Source organism: Cupressus sempervirens, chromosome 3, assembly GCF_028749045.1.
Source record: "Cupressus sempervirens isolate cs-2001-9-10 chromosome 3, ASM2874904v1, whole genome shotgun sequence".
NCBI classification, from domain to species: domain Eukaryota; kingdom Viridiplantae; phylum Streptophyta; class Pinopsida; order Cupressales; family Cupressaceae; genus Cupressus; species Cupressus sempervirens.
The window spans coordinates 543,665,327-543,682,005 of record NC_143120.1 but is presented as its reverse complement, the minus strand read 5'-3'; the positions used below and the strand labels follow the sequence as shown (position 1 = coordinate 543,682,005).

At 40.4% G+C, this 16,679-nt stretch overlaps 1 protein-coding gene across 8 annotated transcripts in view; it reads left to right on the top strand.

Moving 5' to 3' along the window:
* Positions 1-16,679, top strand: part of LOC149567568 (uncharacterized) — a 328,096-nt gene that overhangs the window by 256,223 nt on the left and 55,194 nt on the right. For all 8 annotated transcript variants that reach the window (XM_089820793.1, XM_089820792.1, XM_089820799.1 and 5 more), the window contains 4 exons: positions 9,323-9,395; positions 9,587-9,706; positions 9,846-10,217; positions 10,424-10,519. In XM_089820793.1, the coding sequence (XP_089676919.1) occupies positions 9,323-9,395; positions 9,587-9,706; positions 9,846-10,217; positions 10,424-10,519 (661 nt within the window). The remainder of the gene's footprint in view (positions 1-9,322; positions 9,396-9,586; positions 9,707-9,845; positions 10,218-10,423; positions 10,520-16,679) is intronic.

Here is a 16,679-nt window from a genome sequence, read left to right as displayed (position 1 = left end):
CGACCATTCGCATCATACTGAATTCGACTCCTTCCGCCATTATTGTTGTTGCTGGTATTGTTGTTATTTTGACCGTGCCGGTTGTTTCTGTATCCACCCGATGTGGCACCTTCCATACTGGTGTTCCCGTTCCCTCCGGACGGGGAGGCCTCTTGTGTCAGGAACACTTGTTGCGGTGTTCTTGTTTTCAAATTGAAAGGGCATTCCTTTACTGAGTGTCCCATAATCTGGCAGATCTCGCAAAATTGCTCTTTCGGGCAGGATCCCTTCGTATGGCCTTCCTTCTTACATTCCGTGCACCATAGGTCATTGCCCTTAGGTTCCTTGTTCATGTTCTTGAATTCCTTCATCATTCGAATCATGTCTTTCTGAAGGGCACGAACCTTCTTGTTGCTTCCTTCGTCATCGCTGCTATCATTTCCGGAGGATGCATCGTCATCTGAATCGGACGAGCTGGTCTTCTTCTTCTTTGTCTTCTGGTCACTTTCGAGGTTCATTGCCCGGTTGTATGCTTCATTATATGTGGATGGCGGCACGATCTTCATCTTTTTCCGCAGCTTTGGGTGAAGGCCTTCAATGAACCATCTTTTCTGTAACCCGTCAGCGGGCTTATTCTCCATCTTACTGATTAAGTCCTTCAACCTCCTGGCAAAGACCCGTACAGTTTCATTCTTCTTTTGCTTGGTATTGAATATCTCTGCGACAATTTCGTTGTCATCACGCAAAAGTTGAAATTCTGCGATGAACTCTTTCTTAATGTTATCCCAACTATTCAATTTCTGTGAATCAGCATCAGTAAACCAATCAATGGCAACACCCCGTAGAGTTGCGGGAAATTGTCGGATCCATTCGTTTGTATCTGTTATGCCATTCGCCCTCCAGATCGTTTCACATGTTTTACAATGTCGAATGGGATCAGCTGCTTCATCACAATCAAATTTAGGCAATTTTTCCTTCGGACCTGCCATTATTACTGTATGTCGAGGGTTTTGTTGTGTACCTGCGTTGTTTTGCACTCCCGCGCTGTTTTGAGCACCCGCGCTGTTCTGAACACCCGCGCTGTTTTGGACACCCGCGTTGTTTTGTACACCCGCGTTGTTCTGGACACCCGCGCTGTTTTGCACACCCGTGCTGTTTTCAACACCCGCGCAGTTTTCTGCTTCCACGCTGTTTGGTGAAGAAGAGGGTTTGTCAACCATAGCTGTCCGTTCCGGAAGTATATCTCGGACGAAGAGGTCACTCCACGGTCGTGCTCCTTCTGCACTCCGAGCCGTGCGAGTCGATCTGCTTCCGTCAGGATTTTCTTCCCGTGGCGTATGCAGGTTCAGAAACTCCTCCCTCGCTTCTTCCACCAAATCAAGCCGTTGTCGAGTCTCCTTCAACAATCCTTCCGCACTCTTGCTTTCGTCGGAAATCTTCTGAAACCTCCTTCGACGCTCTATCTGCTGAGCCAAAATTAAATTTTCTTGCGCAACGCGTATGTCATCTTTTTCCTTTAGCTTACTCTTGTCTTTGTTCAACTGATTCGGCATTTAATTCATCTCCGCCTGCCTGCGTGCCAGATCCATCGGGCAACAACGCCAAATGTTTACCGTATGGATTAATTAAGCAACGCACACAGGAAATTGATACGAACACCGAACAGCAAATAGTAGAACTTCTATTATTATTCGCATATGCCAACAGTACATTATGCTTTTCTCATATGATATGATAATAATAATTACAATACTTCCCGAAGGGGTTATAAATACTTTCCGACGAACCTTCCCGAAGGTATCCGTCGGCCAAGTACATTATACCCGTTACAAACTGTTTTACCCGTCGGCTATATAACAATACTTCTACCGAAGGGACCCGTCGGCCGATACACAATTTCTACCGACGACAGTTGGAGGCATCAATTGATTTCCAAAACACCTCATTGTCTTCACAAGCAACCAAAAAATTAATAATTGTTCAGTTTTTCCATCTGTCTGCCCATCAAAAAAATGGTGCAGCAAATTTTACTGCACTTGTTTTTTTTGGTCCACCACTGCTCTTACCCTATCAACCACATTTATGAGCAACCTATAAAAGCAAGTTGAAATCAAGTCTTCGTACAAAACTTTGATTTAATAAACAAGAAAAAACAATTAAAATTGATAAATGAAATCAAGTGGGCTTTAATTATTTACTAATCTCCCATCCAAATCTTTGCAAGAAGGTGCCTTGTACCCTTTTCTTGAATCTATCATTGTGGTTACCAAATTTAGCTAATAGAAACTCTTATCCACATGCAATAGGAGATTGTTGAAATACCAGAGATCAACACATGCAATGTTTTTTTTCTCATATGCCTCCTTGTTCCATCCATTGGCCCCTAATGATGGTTGTGCTCCAGGTGTGTTCTTGCACAAAAAATAAATGACTATCCCTAATGCTAATGGTGGTGAAGAACCAGACACTCTACTAGAGGAAGCAGAAGTGGTAAAAGCAGAGGCACTCATTTGCAGATGCGTGGGCCACAAAGAGAGCGTACTATGCTCTCAAGTGTTGGTTCTTCAATGTAAGTTGGAGCACCTTGAGTTTCAACTATGTCTGCCCTCACAACTAATCTTCTCCTCTCCCTTTAGAATTTTTCTCTTCTATGGCTACAAGGCATTAACAATTCTTTTTATCTCTTATGTATTTTTGTTACATGAATTTGTATCATGCTTCCTAATGTCGTCGGTAGAAATTGTAGCCGACTGGGTTATGCCGTCGGAGATTGTGTATTTGGTAGCCAACAGGTAGATTAGAATTATTATGTAGCTGACGGACCCCTTCGGGAAGGTTCGGCAGAAAGTACTTATACCCTATCTGGGTACATTGTAAATCATCTTATCTTACCTGATGCTCCAGATGTAATTCGTTGGCTTATGCGAATAAAGGAGTATTGCTGTTCGTATTCATTATCTGTGTGCATTTCTTAATTAACCTATGCAGTAAACATTTGGAGTCGTTGCCCTATGAACCTAGAAGGAGGGAGTAATGAAGCTTAATGCCAAATCAGCTTAACAAGGATCGAAATAAGATAAAGGGAAAAGATGGAATCTGTACTGCGCAGGAAAATTTAATTTTGGCATAGCAAGCTAAACGCAGAAGGAGATTCCAGAAGATTGCCGATGGACACAGAAGCGCGGGAGAATTGTTGGAGACTCAATAGCGGGTGGAGTTGGTGGAAGAAGCAAGGGAGGAGTTTTTGAATTTGTATTCGTTGAGGGAAGAGAATCCAGACGGGCTTGGAGTGCCAAGGGAGCACAAGCGTGGAGTGAACTTTTCGTCCGAAATACACTTCTGCAAGGGACAACTTTAGAAGATCCTTCTTCATCAAGGTTTGTAGTTGTTGAGACCACCAGTGTGGGGGAGTAGACCGCCGGTGTCGAAGAGCAGACCATCAGTGTGGGAGAGCAGACCGCCGGTGTGGGAGAACAGTCCGCTAGTGTGGGAGTGCAAACCGTCGGTGTGGGAGAATAGACCGCCGGTGTGGGAGTGCAGATCGCCGGTGTGGAGAATAGTCCATCGGTGTGGGATTGCAAATCGCCAGTGTGGGAGTGAACAGTACCAATATTGCAAGACCAAACAACACCTATTCACAAAATCCAGTAGTGATGGCAAGACCAAAAGAAAAACTGCCAAATTTTGATGGCGATTGTACGGCTAACCCCATTCGACATTGCAAGACATGCGAGACAATTTGGAGGGCAAATAGCATAACCGATACAAATGAATGGGTTCGGCAGTTTCCGGCCATCCTATGAGGTGTTGCAATCGACTGGTTTGCCAATGCAGATCCCCAGAACTTAACCACTTGGGATGACCTTAAGAAGGAGTTTGCAACAGAATTTCAACTACTCCACGATGACAACGAAATTGTAGCAAAAATATATAATACAAGACAAGGAAAAAATGAAACAGTTCGAGTCTATGCCAGGAACTTGAAGGATTTGATCAACAAAATGGAGAATAAACCAGCTGATGGATTATTGAAAAGGTGGTTCATTGAAGGCCTACACCCAAAATTGCGAAAGAAAATGAAGATCGTGCCGCCGTCGTCATACACTGAAGCATACAACTGGGCACTGAACCTAGAGAGTGAGCAAAAGACGAAAAAGAAGAAGAAGAAGAGTAGCTCTTCTAAGTCAAACGACAATGCATTCTCAGAAGAAGAAAGTAGCGATGAAGAAAACAGTAGCAAAAAGGTCCGAGCCCTCCAAAAGGACATGATCCGGATGATGAAAGAATTCAAAAACATGCAGAAAGAAACAAAGGGAAGCGAACTATGGTGCACGGAATGTAAGGCAGAAGGTCACACAAAGGGATCCTGTCCAAAGAACCAATTCTGCAAGATCTACCAGATCATGGGACATTCCATAAAAGAATGCCCCTTCAATATGAAAACCAGAGGGCCTCAACAAGTGCTCCTGACACAGGCAACTTCCACATCAGGAGGGAATGGAAACACAAACATTAATGGTGTCACTTCGAGTGGGTACAAAAATAATAGCAGAGGGCAAAACAACAACAACAACAGTGGCAACACCAATAATGGCAGGAGGAGTTGAATTCAGTACGGTGCAAATGGCCAACCGATAGTTCAATGCCGTGCATGCAATTTGTGGGGCCACTTTGCCCAAGATTGTACAACGGCGAACACAACAAAATTGTTATGCAGATGGTGTGGACCTGGCGATCATGAAGATGCCAAGTGTCTGAAGTCTGGAGTCAACTTGATCACTGTCGAGATAGATGAAGAAGAGGTGTTGCCAATTACGCAGAGGCAAGCAAAAGAGTACCCAGACCTGGCAGAAGAAAAGAGGAAATTTAGGGAAGCGCTGGCGAAGATTGAAAAGGCATTGCAAGCGGAAACATCTCAGTAGGAGGGACACCACTAGCACTTCGGCAAGGAACTCCACGGAACAAAACATTGTAGGGCAAATTTTACAAATGAAGATACCTATCAAGATAAATGATTTGCTTCTTACGATGCCCCAACTCCGATCCGCCCTCACAAATATTGTGCCAGCTCCGAGGTTACCCAGAGAACAAGGAAGAGGGAAGGAAATTGCTGCAAGCGGAGAAGACCAAATGTTGCTAGCCCTCACATCCGGATGGCATTCGGCAGTCGTCGAGATGGGGATCCTCGGACATGTTCTCACAGACACAATAGTCAACAAGGGGTCTGACATAAATGTCTTACTCGAGGAGACCTGGAAGAAGCTGGGACAACCGATGTTGTGACCTCCTAAATTTCAATTGCTGACAGCGGATCAACACGGCATTAAACCCCTGGGCATCCTAATGGCTCAGTCGGTGACGATTGGCACACAGTCATTCTTGCTGGACTTCGTCGTGATTCCGTTGAAGAGAAAAGGATATGACGCCATCCTGGGCCACAGATGGCTTATTCAAGCCAGAGACACGACTGGAAGAACACCTTGTCACTCGAAAGTAAAGGCCGGCGATTTGTCATCGATTTGCAACCCAAATGGTCGGGGAAGAAGCCTTGTCATCAGATTCCGAAGAAGAGGAGGATGAAGGCAAACAACGTATGGAACCGGATCAGGAGGGAGTCCTGCGGTTGGAAGGAGGCTCAACAGACGACGATTTGGACTCGGTCAATGGTCTCTTCCACTGGCAGATGGAGGACTACAAACTGTTCCAAAGCTGCAATGTACTGACAGTAGAGGAAGGCCACAACGGAGATGAGTTTCCAAGAGAATTCAGAGAAATGAAAGTAGGGGATGCGCCACTAGATGAAACACCCGCCCATGCATTCACTGAGGGGGAGCCCATCACATACAACGAAGCCACACTACAAACCATGAATTTGGGAGATGATGCCGATGAGTCAACTTCGAAAAAAGTGGAGCTGCAACAGAATGAATTAGAGAAGGAGATCGAGGTTACTGTGAAAACAGTGACAAAGCAAGAGCTCTTAGAGAAAATGGAGATCAATGAAATGGTGGAGAAAAAAATTGAGAATGAAGAAAGCGAGGGCAAGCGTAAGAAAAGTAAGAAAAGAAAGCCAGCGAACAAAGTAAAAGGAGAAGTGAAGGAAATCACAGAGGAAGATAGAGAAGGGAAGAAAATACCACTGGAAGTAAAGAAGAAAACCATAGTGGAAGAAGGACATACGAAGAAAATCACAAAGGAAGAGGGAGAAGTAAAGAAAATCACACAAGGAAAAGGACAGCTAAAGACAACGAAGGTTGATGGAAAAGTAGAGAAGAAACCAGAGGATTATTGAAGATCGAGCAAAGTCTGCTCGGACAAGGGCCCTGCAAACTGTTCTATGGGCACCTTTTCTACAGGCTGTGTCTCTGCGGGAAGTCTTTTGTTCCCCATGGCTTGCCTTTATCTCCAGGGGACTTTTGTTGTGTGGATGGCTTTTTATTCTCCGCAAATTGCATCTTGGTGTCCACGAGCTCATCTTGTTCATTGGCGGCTTCACTTTTCCAACCCCGGCGTAGTGCGGCTTTTCCCTGTCTTGCACGGATTGAACTCCACAGCTCCCTCTCCTTCTACGAACTTGGTTCCTCCGCAGGTCACTATTTTTGGCCGCGGTTTGACTTTTTGTGATGGCGGCTTTAATTGTTTCCGCGGACGCGTGCCCATAGATACTAGGCGTCCCGCAGATGTTTGGCCATGGACACTAAGTGTCCTGCGAACACTGGGTATCCTACGGACACTGAGTGACTTGCGGGAAGATTTCTGCGGACTAGGCTAGATCTCCACGAGCTGTGCTTTACTTTTCCGCGGGTAGTGTTTTCAATATCCTCGGGAGGTGCTTTAGTCTTCCACAGGCTATGATTTAATCTCCGTGCAATGTTTTGTATGAAGTTTTCATGGTGATGCAGTGATGGCACTAATCTTCAGCTTTGAAGGTGAAACTATCAGAGCAATTGGGAGTGATAGAGAGACAGAACAGGTAGGAGCAAAAAAAAAAAAAAAGTGATGACGATAGATTCAAATTGTTCAAAATGAGTAACGCATAATGCCAAAGGGAAGGGAAAACATCAGTGGTTGCCAAAAAGAGTGTGAGATCAAAAGAAATTGCAAAAATAGTGTGTTCCATGCATTTTTGTGTGGGTTTTGGAGTGCTAATTTGGTCTTGGTGTGTTGCCCACTAGACCCCCAGTCGTTGCGGTTATCAGTTGTCGAAAGTGTGACTAGTTGATGAGACCTGGAGCTGCTGCAGGCATGGAGTGTCTGTGTACTGGAGGCACTTGGAGTAGGTGTTGGACATGAGGCTGTCTTGGTGGATGCATAGAGAGCTCAAGAGGAGCTGATCATCCAGTTGGAGGCAGTACAGTGACACATGGCTCAGGGTACCCAGGAGTTGGCAGTAGAGAAAGTAGCACGGGTGGCTATCAAGATCAGCTTGATTAAGGAGACAGTATTGTATTCGCAGAGGCTGCAGATGCAACACATTTTGGAGACCAATTAGTGTATTTTGTTTTGTTAATCTATCCTGGATATGTTGTAATTGTATTTTGTAATTGTCGTCCGGAGATGACTTTTTCTTTGGGGGGGATGATGTCGTCGGTAGAAACTATAGCCAACTGGATTATGCCGTCGGAGATTGTGTATTTGGTAGCCGACGGGTAGATTAGGATTATTTTGTAGCCGGTGGACCCCTTTGGGAAGGTTCGGCGGAAAGTATTTATACCCCGTTTGGGTACATTATAAATCATCTTATCTTATCTTACCTGATGCGCTTGATGTAATCCGTTGGCATATGCGAATAAAGGAATATTGTTGTTCGTGTTCATTATCTATGTGCATTTCTTAATTAACCTATGCGGTAAACACCTAATGCCTACAAGGTGGGTATTTGAGGCAGTCCATGCCTCCAGAATTTACTCTTCCATTTTATGCAAATAACCTTCCCAATCTCATCTAGTGCTTCATAGGCATACCTCCATGTCTTATCTCTAGCATTTTTAGACTAAGTGCCTATATATTTAGAAGGGTATGGTGTTAGTGGCCACACTTCCTCTGAATTTGCCATGCTGATTTAATGGTTAACTATTTCTCTACACATAAAACATAAAAAACACAAGGTAAATATTTTAGTAAACAATTAAACAAAGTTAGAAACGATCTAAATTCATTTCAATATTTTTAGACATCATTTGAAGTTTAAAAAAATACTAAAAAACTGCTAGGGTTGATATTTTCAAAACAAAACTAGATATTCTTCAGAAAAAACAGTGATAGATTCAAAAAAAACTTGTCAAAAATAGTGTTGAATCTTGATCTAATGATTCAAAATGTTTTCTATCTACTTGGTAATGATTTTGATGTAGATGCAACAAAAAAAGAATAGAATGTTTTAAAGAAACATAAATAACAAATTCAGCAAACCCACCTGGGAGTGATTTTGCTTGAAAAACGGTTCAAATCTGTCTTAAATCCACTCAAATCCACCTCTAATACTTTGCAATCACCTAGCAAGGGCTTGGAAGACCACTTTCCTCTGCTCACAAGTCAAGTCACTGCAAACAACAAATAAAATGAAAAACTGCCATTTTTTTTGTTTCAACGGTCACACAGTTCCAGGTGAGAATTTTTAACAAAATTGTCAAGTTAAGCCTGCAATTTTTTCTCTGCATTGCTTGCCACTCCATAAAACTCAACAAGTGTTCCCACTATAGTCAAAATCACCTTGGCAGTTGCAATACTACTTAAATGGGTTTGACAATGCTGTGTTTTCAAAACTACCTCTTGATGACAATTGGCAGTTTGAATGTCCTGAAACAGCAATCACTTAAACATTAAAATCTTGGAAAATCTTAAATCCCTATACCAGACATCATACTGATCCTTTTTTCGATCAGTGGCTTTTCATTAGTTTCTATTTCACTGGTTTACATTCTTTACATTCCTAGTTGTATAATCTACTTTGAAATGATGTCATTTTCCCAAAACTGTGTTTTTTCTTTTTGGCTTGCTGAAATCTTCCCTCCCTTGTTTTATTCTTCATCCACCATATTTAGTAGACTTGAGTGAATATTCTGTGTTAGTTAGGCCCTAGGATATTCATGGTTGCACACCATTGGGGCTTCAGGTCTTTATACAATGGCTTGGTGCCTTAAAGTAGTTAGGGTTTCAAAGAGATACTTTACTGTTATGAGTCTGACTATTTGATGACCAAAACCAAGAGACAAATACCAACACTATTTAGCCAATGTATATTTCAGCTGCTACCATGGTACAAATTTTATTTTTCTTGATATACTGAACTTCAATTATTAAATAATTTCAAATTAACTTTTTTATGACATTTTATTTGTAGCCTGGTCGTTCCAAGGGATAGCATTACTGCAGCAAGCTTGAAAAAGGCTCTTCCACCTTCTGCTGAATCAAAGGTCTTGGACAGTAATTTCATTTTCCAAGATTTAAAATTCTGATTTATTGGAATTATCTTCCAAGCTGACTACTATGTGGTTATATTGCTATTCTTGACTCTCTAGCATTATAAATGGCAGAACCATTGAATAGACTTAGTTGACGAATAAATTATGGATGCACATATACTGATTGACAGTTCTGAAAACAGGTAAGAGATCTGGGAAATCCGATGATGGATAATCTCAACCCATCAGGAGCCTTGGAGTTCCTTAAGAAGAAACAACCATCTTTATGTGTGGCACTTTTACCTGGCAGTAGAGCATTGGAGGTTTTTTCAACCATTTATTTCTGATTTTACTGTACACAACACTCTTTATTTGGCTAATGCACTTAAAACTGTACATTTGGATTAGCACTAAACATGAACACAAGAATATGTAATCTAAAAAATTCCCATTTGAAAACAGGTTTATTTCAATTGGAAGACCATTCTTGATGCTGTTGACAATCTACTGATGTCTCCAATTTCAGATCGAACAATATTTTTAGTTCCTATATTTTCTTCGCTGGAAAGAGGTCGATTTTCCAAAACACTGATATCAATGGGATGGAAATTTGGTGTTTCTGGAAGCCTCTCACCTGATATTGAGGATTCAGTACTGTGTACAGAAAATATACTTTGGGCAAGCAGCAACCTCAACAGAGAAAGTGACATCCTATATTCTTTTTCATATAAGAAAGGCAATGCTTTCCTTTTACTGACCAGGGACCTGTTCGCCGATGTCGCCAACCTGGCAGATGCTGCAATTGCAATGGCAGGGACAGCAACTGAACAACTTGTAAGTTTAATATCAGATATATCAAAATAGATATATAAAATAACATAAGCTGGTCATTATGTATGTGAACCTTTTAAAAGGCTTCTAGAGCTAATCTTAGAACTAGGGATCTGTATTGAATTTGGTTGAATATTATGACACAATATTTCATGCTTTGTATGTTTTCTTCCCACCTGCATCTTAATGATATTTCTAACATTTCACAGGTAGGTATGGGCAAGCCTGTTTTTACCCTCATTGGGAATGGACCACAATATACTAGTCTATTTGCAAATGCTCAGTCAAGACTACTAGGGAAATCAGTAAGTATCAGTTATGTTCAGGAAGGTTGACTGATGCATGTTGAAAATGACTGACATATAACAAGTACGTAGCAAAAATGGCTGACTTTCTGAAAATCCTATATTAAGATTTCATTTAAGGATGCATATTATGAATTCTCTACTCTCATTTTAATATATTTCTCTATATTATGACTTTGCATTTTTGAGTTGTTTATGAAGTTTCTAGGTATAGAATTCTTATCCTTGAAGAACTTGAAATCCAACATTAGCAGTTTAATTATTTAGCAACCCCACTTTGTTTGTGGATGGAAGCAAGTGTAGAGAAGTATCTGCTTAGCCAAGTGCTAGAGAAGTGGTTTTTGAATCAGAATATGAAGAGAGAATTGATAGTAGCGTAGCCAGGTAATATAACTTGTAATATAAAATTTGCAAGCTACAAAGTGGTTGTAGTCTGTCAAGTAGGAACATTTTTGATAGTAGTGGTTTGAAGATCTTTCAGCTTCAAGTTGATTGAAATTTGAGGATCCATCCCAGAGCATTAGGAGCTGAGATTTTGAGAATTGTGAATTAAAAATGTCCTAGGGCTATTGAGGAAAGAACGATGCTACTAGGGTTTCCTTGGTTTGGTTAGGAGTAGGTGGTGATGCATTTGAGGGTCCTTACCTTTATATTCTACTTGCACTTTGAGGATTTTCAAGAATATAAGAATGTTTTGATTTTCATTATATCAAGTGTAAGGACTATTGATCAAGCTGATACTGAAAGTTAGGGTAACCGCTCCATTAGTGCTTATGTTGGAATCCCAATGGGACACATGCAAAACTGCTTTAGCAAAACAGAGAGAAATTGGAGTTAGCAGTGATATCATATTGTGTGAATGTAATATTTGTGCTTAGAAAATTAAATGAAAGAACATTTTGTAGGAGAGAGTACGATGAGAAAAAATATTTACCTTACTAAGAGCTTCAATAGCTGCTAATAGACATGGAAATAAATGTGCACACACAAGTCAGAATGAGAGTAAAAAAAAATGATATCTCTTTATCTTGCGAGAAATATATGCAAGTTTTGTCTTGAATCCTACATGGAAGTTGAAGGTGTATTTGCAAGTCAAAGATGATAAGTTGATAACCTAATTGAGGATCCACATAATGTTAAAATATGATGAAGTGGAAAGAGCAATTTGAGTAAAAAGAATGAGCTGGGTGGAAGTTCTAGTTAGCAGCCTCGGGCTGAAATGTAAAGAGTCATTTTAAAATTGATGCAGGTTTGCCACTTTGGCTTATTCAACAACAATTAAGAAAATGTCTAGTGGTGGGGGTTTTCTTTTACTCATACTATTGAGTAAAAGATTATTTATGGACCATCTCCAGGCACAAAATTAAAGATTGTAAGGGGCCAGATATGAAAGGGCTGCTAAAACATCTAATCCTGGAATATAGTAGAAAGGAAGAGGAAGATGGTGTGAAAAGGAACAAATCAAAGACTCATCATAATCTTGCTGAGACAAGCATGAAGAGGCATCCTAGAGGCTTGACAAAACCAGCTGGCCCACATCCTTTTATGCCAATGCCACCACCTTCTGAACCAAAGAATGTTGTGGTTATTTTAAAAGGCCCATTAGATAGGTCCTTCGAAAATGAAATCAAAGAGGTTGTAGCTCAGAGCTTTACTCATTACATTTATGGCATTGGGCTTCCTTTCAAAGCTGGAACATTATTGGTGAGAGATGTTGAATACCCTTTTGCAATAGACCTGATAGTTCAGGGTATGAAAACATGTGAAACACTTTCTTGGCAAAGGAGAAAGCTTCAATAGAGACATCATTGAGAGTGATCAAAGATACACGGCCAGAAAAAGATGTGTTCATCATTTCTGATGATGGAAAGAATGCAAAATAGGCCATCGATTGTTTTTATTGCAGTGTCCTTAAGGGTGAATGTTTTTGAAGGCAGTGGATTGTGAGGGACACTAAAAGATGCAAATTGTTTACTACTATACTTGGTAAATTACATACATGAAATAATAATAAAAATGACAATGTATGCTAGATATAGGAGTAAAATATATCTTTATCAGCTCATGAATTCATGGTCAGCCAAGGATTTCTTCCCACTATACACTACTCCCTTCCTTGGCAGTACATGACATATTTAAAGGACCCAACTGTAATTAGGCCTGCTGGCTCACACTCTATCTATGCTGAAGAACTGGATTTTTGTGTTTTGGAGGTTTTGTATTTTGAAAATATCAGATTGCAAGATAACAATTTACATCAAATTGAAAACTATCACAAATTGTACACCAACTTTATTTGCTATAATGAAACTTGCAAATATTTACAAATGCCAAAGCAATATGCATAAACTTATTAAATAAGAGAACCTAACAATGATAATCATCAACATTGGAACCTTGCTGATCATGAATGAATGAGAGATTGGTCTTTAGCAACAAATGCTGGCCCAGTAATGAGCACATTATTCCTGTATTTGTCTCCCAACTAACTGCAGCCCTGCTATATGTCTGCTACTCCTCAAGTATGAGGGCAACCAATGGGAACTCCACACTGCCTCTGAAATTTGTACGCCACCCCTTCCCACCCCTGCTAAAGTCACCAAAATCACCAAACACTGGTTTGTAATTGCAGAATCAAACCTTCTTCTAAAAGCCGTCCATACTCCCATCAATTTGCAGCAGATGATAAATAATTCTTGGCACAAAATATGCCTTCCAACCCCTGATCAATTAGCAGCCAGTAATCAGATGACTGGCACAACTCATTGACAAAGAGAACCAACCCAAAGTGCCACAAAAGATTGACGAAATTCACAATTTCTCCAAACTCAACATCCAAACTCTTGGATGTTCACAATTCACAAATTTTACAAAACATAAATGCATAATGTGATAAATCGATCCTTTGAAAGCAATTGTATTTATAACTTTTTTAATGCAAAAGCTTCTTAATTACACTCATCTCCAAGACTTCTTGTGCACACCTTTCACTAAAGAGGCTTCTTGGTCACACCATTCAATTAGAACTTTAAACTCAGTATGCTATTTAATTAATTTAGACTTAATTAATTACCTCCATTATGCTCTTAGTATCAAAGCTCTATGAAAATAATGAGATATCCTAAACCTAAGTGTCACCACTGTGCAATACTAAAAATAGAAACTAACTCTCCTAACTTACTATAAATAGTAAGTCAACCACACAAAGACCCTCAAATCCAAGTGTTAGCTCATGAGTGTTGCAAAGATGAGCTTACACGCCCATACTCCTAAAATCTGCTAAAGTGGGGACATCACACTGACAATTACCAATAGATTGATAAGTAGGAGATAATTTCCACAGCAAGTCAAATTGTGATATTGCTATCAGGATTTAACTGTGTATTTTTTGAATCAAACTCATTGACCCATACTTCATGAGTAGTGATTCAACACAAATCCATCTGTCATGAGAATAAATGGAACACTTAGCACTCATTGGATCTAGGTGATGCTCACAAAGGTGAAGCACTAGAACTTCCCGAGAGGTCACCCATCCCAATACTACTCTAGCTTGAGCGCACTTAACTACGGAGTTTCCTCCATGATTAAACCCACTCTGCTTTCAACCCCATTTGTAAAACCTTCACCAAGTGTTGTGCCTTATGAACCATTCATTAGAAAGCCCCTTAAGCTCATCAATTGATAAGCCCATGGCTATACAGCCACGGAAATGCACTTCCTTTACATTGTTTTTTTTAACTTTTTGAAAAATTGACTAAGTCCTCTCCTTCGTAAGGAAGTGCATTTTCGTGGCTGTATAGACATTGCCAATTGATAAGTAGGAGATAATTTCCACAGTAAGTCAAATTGTGATATTGTTATCAGTATTTAGTTGTGTAGTTTTTGAGTCAAACTCATTGACCCATATTTCAAGAGTAGTGATTCGACACGAATCCATCTCTCATGAGAATAAATGGAACACTTAGCACTCATTGGATCTAGGTGATGCTCATAGAGATGAAGCACCAGGACTTTCTAGGAGGCCACCCATCCCAGTACTACTCCAACTAGCCCCTTAAGCTCATCAATTGATAAGTAGGAGATAATTTCCACAGGAAGTCAAATTGTGATATTGCTATCAAGATTTAACTGTGTAGTTTTTGAGTCAAACTCATTAACCCATATTTCATGAGTAGTGATTCAACACGAATCCATCTCTCATGAGAATAAATGGAACACTTAGCACTCATTGGATCTAGGTGATGCTCACAGAGGTGAAGCACCAAGACTTCCCGGGAGGTAACCCATCGTAGTACTACTCCATCTTGTGCGTGCTTAACTATGAAGTTTCCTCCATGGTTAAACCCACTATGCTTGCAACCCCATTTGCAAAACCTTCACCAAGTGTTGTGCCTTATGAACCATTCATTAGAAAGCCCCTTAAGCTCATCAATTGATAAGTAGGAGATAATTCCACGGCAAGTCAAATTGTGATATTGCTATCAGGATTTAACTGTGTAGTTTTTGAGGCAAACTCATTGACCCATATTACATGAGTAGTGATTCAATATTACTCTCACTACTCATGTAATATGGGTCAATAGCAATATCACAATTTGACTTGCTGTGGAAATTATCTCCTACTTATCAATTGTTGAGCTTAAGGGGCTTTCTAATGAATGGTTCATAAGGCACAACACTTGGTGAAGGTTTTGCAAATGGGGTTGCAAGAAAAGTGGGTTTTACCATGTAGGAAACTCCATAGTTAAGCGCACTAAAGTTGGAGTAGTACTAGGATGGATGACCTCCCGAGAAGTCTCGATGCTTCACCTTGGTGAGCATCACCTAGATCCAATGAGTGCTAAGTGTTCCATTTATTCTCATGAGAGATGGATTCGTGTTGAATCACTACTCATGAAATATGGGTCGATGAGTTTGACTCAAAAACTACACAGTTAAATCCTAATAGCAATATCACAATTTGACTTGCTATGGAAATTATCTCCTACTTATCAATTGATGAGCTTAAGGGGCTTTCTAATGAATGGTTCATAAGACAAAACACTTGGTGAAGGTGTTGCAAATGGGGTAATAAGCAAAGTGGGTTTAACCATGGAGGAAACTCCATAGTTAAGCGTGCTCAAGCTAGAGTAGTACTGGGATGGGTGACCTCCTGAGAAGTCCCGGTGCTTCACCTCTATGAACATCACCTAGATCCAATGAGTGCTAAGTGTTCCATTTATTCTCATGAGAGATGGACTACTCATGAAATATGGGTCAATGATTTTGACTCAAAAACTACACAGTTAAATCCTGATAGCAATATCACAATTTGACTTGCTGTGGAAATTATCTCCTACTTATCAATTGATGAGCTTAAGGGGCTTTCTAATGAATGGTTCATAAGGCACAACACTTGGTGAAAGTTTTGCAAATGGAGTGGCAAGCAGAGTGGGCTTAACCATGGAGGAAACTTTGTAGTTAAGCACACTCGAGTTGGAGTAGTACTGGGATGGGTGACCTCCCGGGAAGTCTCGGTGCTTCACCTCTGTGAGCATCACTTGGGTCCAATTAGTGCTAAGTGTTCCATTTGTTCTCATGAGAGATGGATTCATGTTGAATCACTACTCATGAAATATGGGTCAATGAGTTTGACTCAAAAACTACACAGTTAAATCCTGATAGAAATATCACAATTACCAATAGAGACAACCATCAACCAAGTGCCCCACTTACAACTACCCAAGAGTGACAACCAATGGACAATTAATACATTGACAAAGAAATAAAATTATTAAGCATAACAATAGGCATTGTATAATAACTAATCATCCCACCCAAAAGAAAAAGTCCATTTTCATACAACAATCATATTTAGAAAGTGTAAGGGCGAGTGTAGACAATGACTTGTATTGTGCAAATTCAACATTGTAGTTTACTTCAAAAATCAAATAGGGGTCTAGGGCAACACTCTCGACAATGTCAGGGGACAATGCCCCTTAAAGCGGTTTGGGGGCAACACTATAGGGTTTTGGGATCATGATACAAGGAAAGGTCGAGGGGCAACACCCCTATCATGAAGACCAATTTAACACCTTTAGAACCACAAAAAACACCATGGTGTGCATCATTTTCTTGAATTCTTAAGGTGTCAACAATACTAATAAAATCCAAAAAC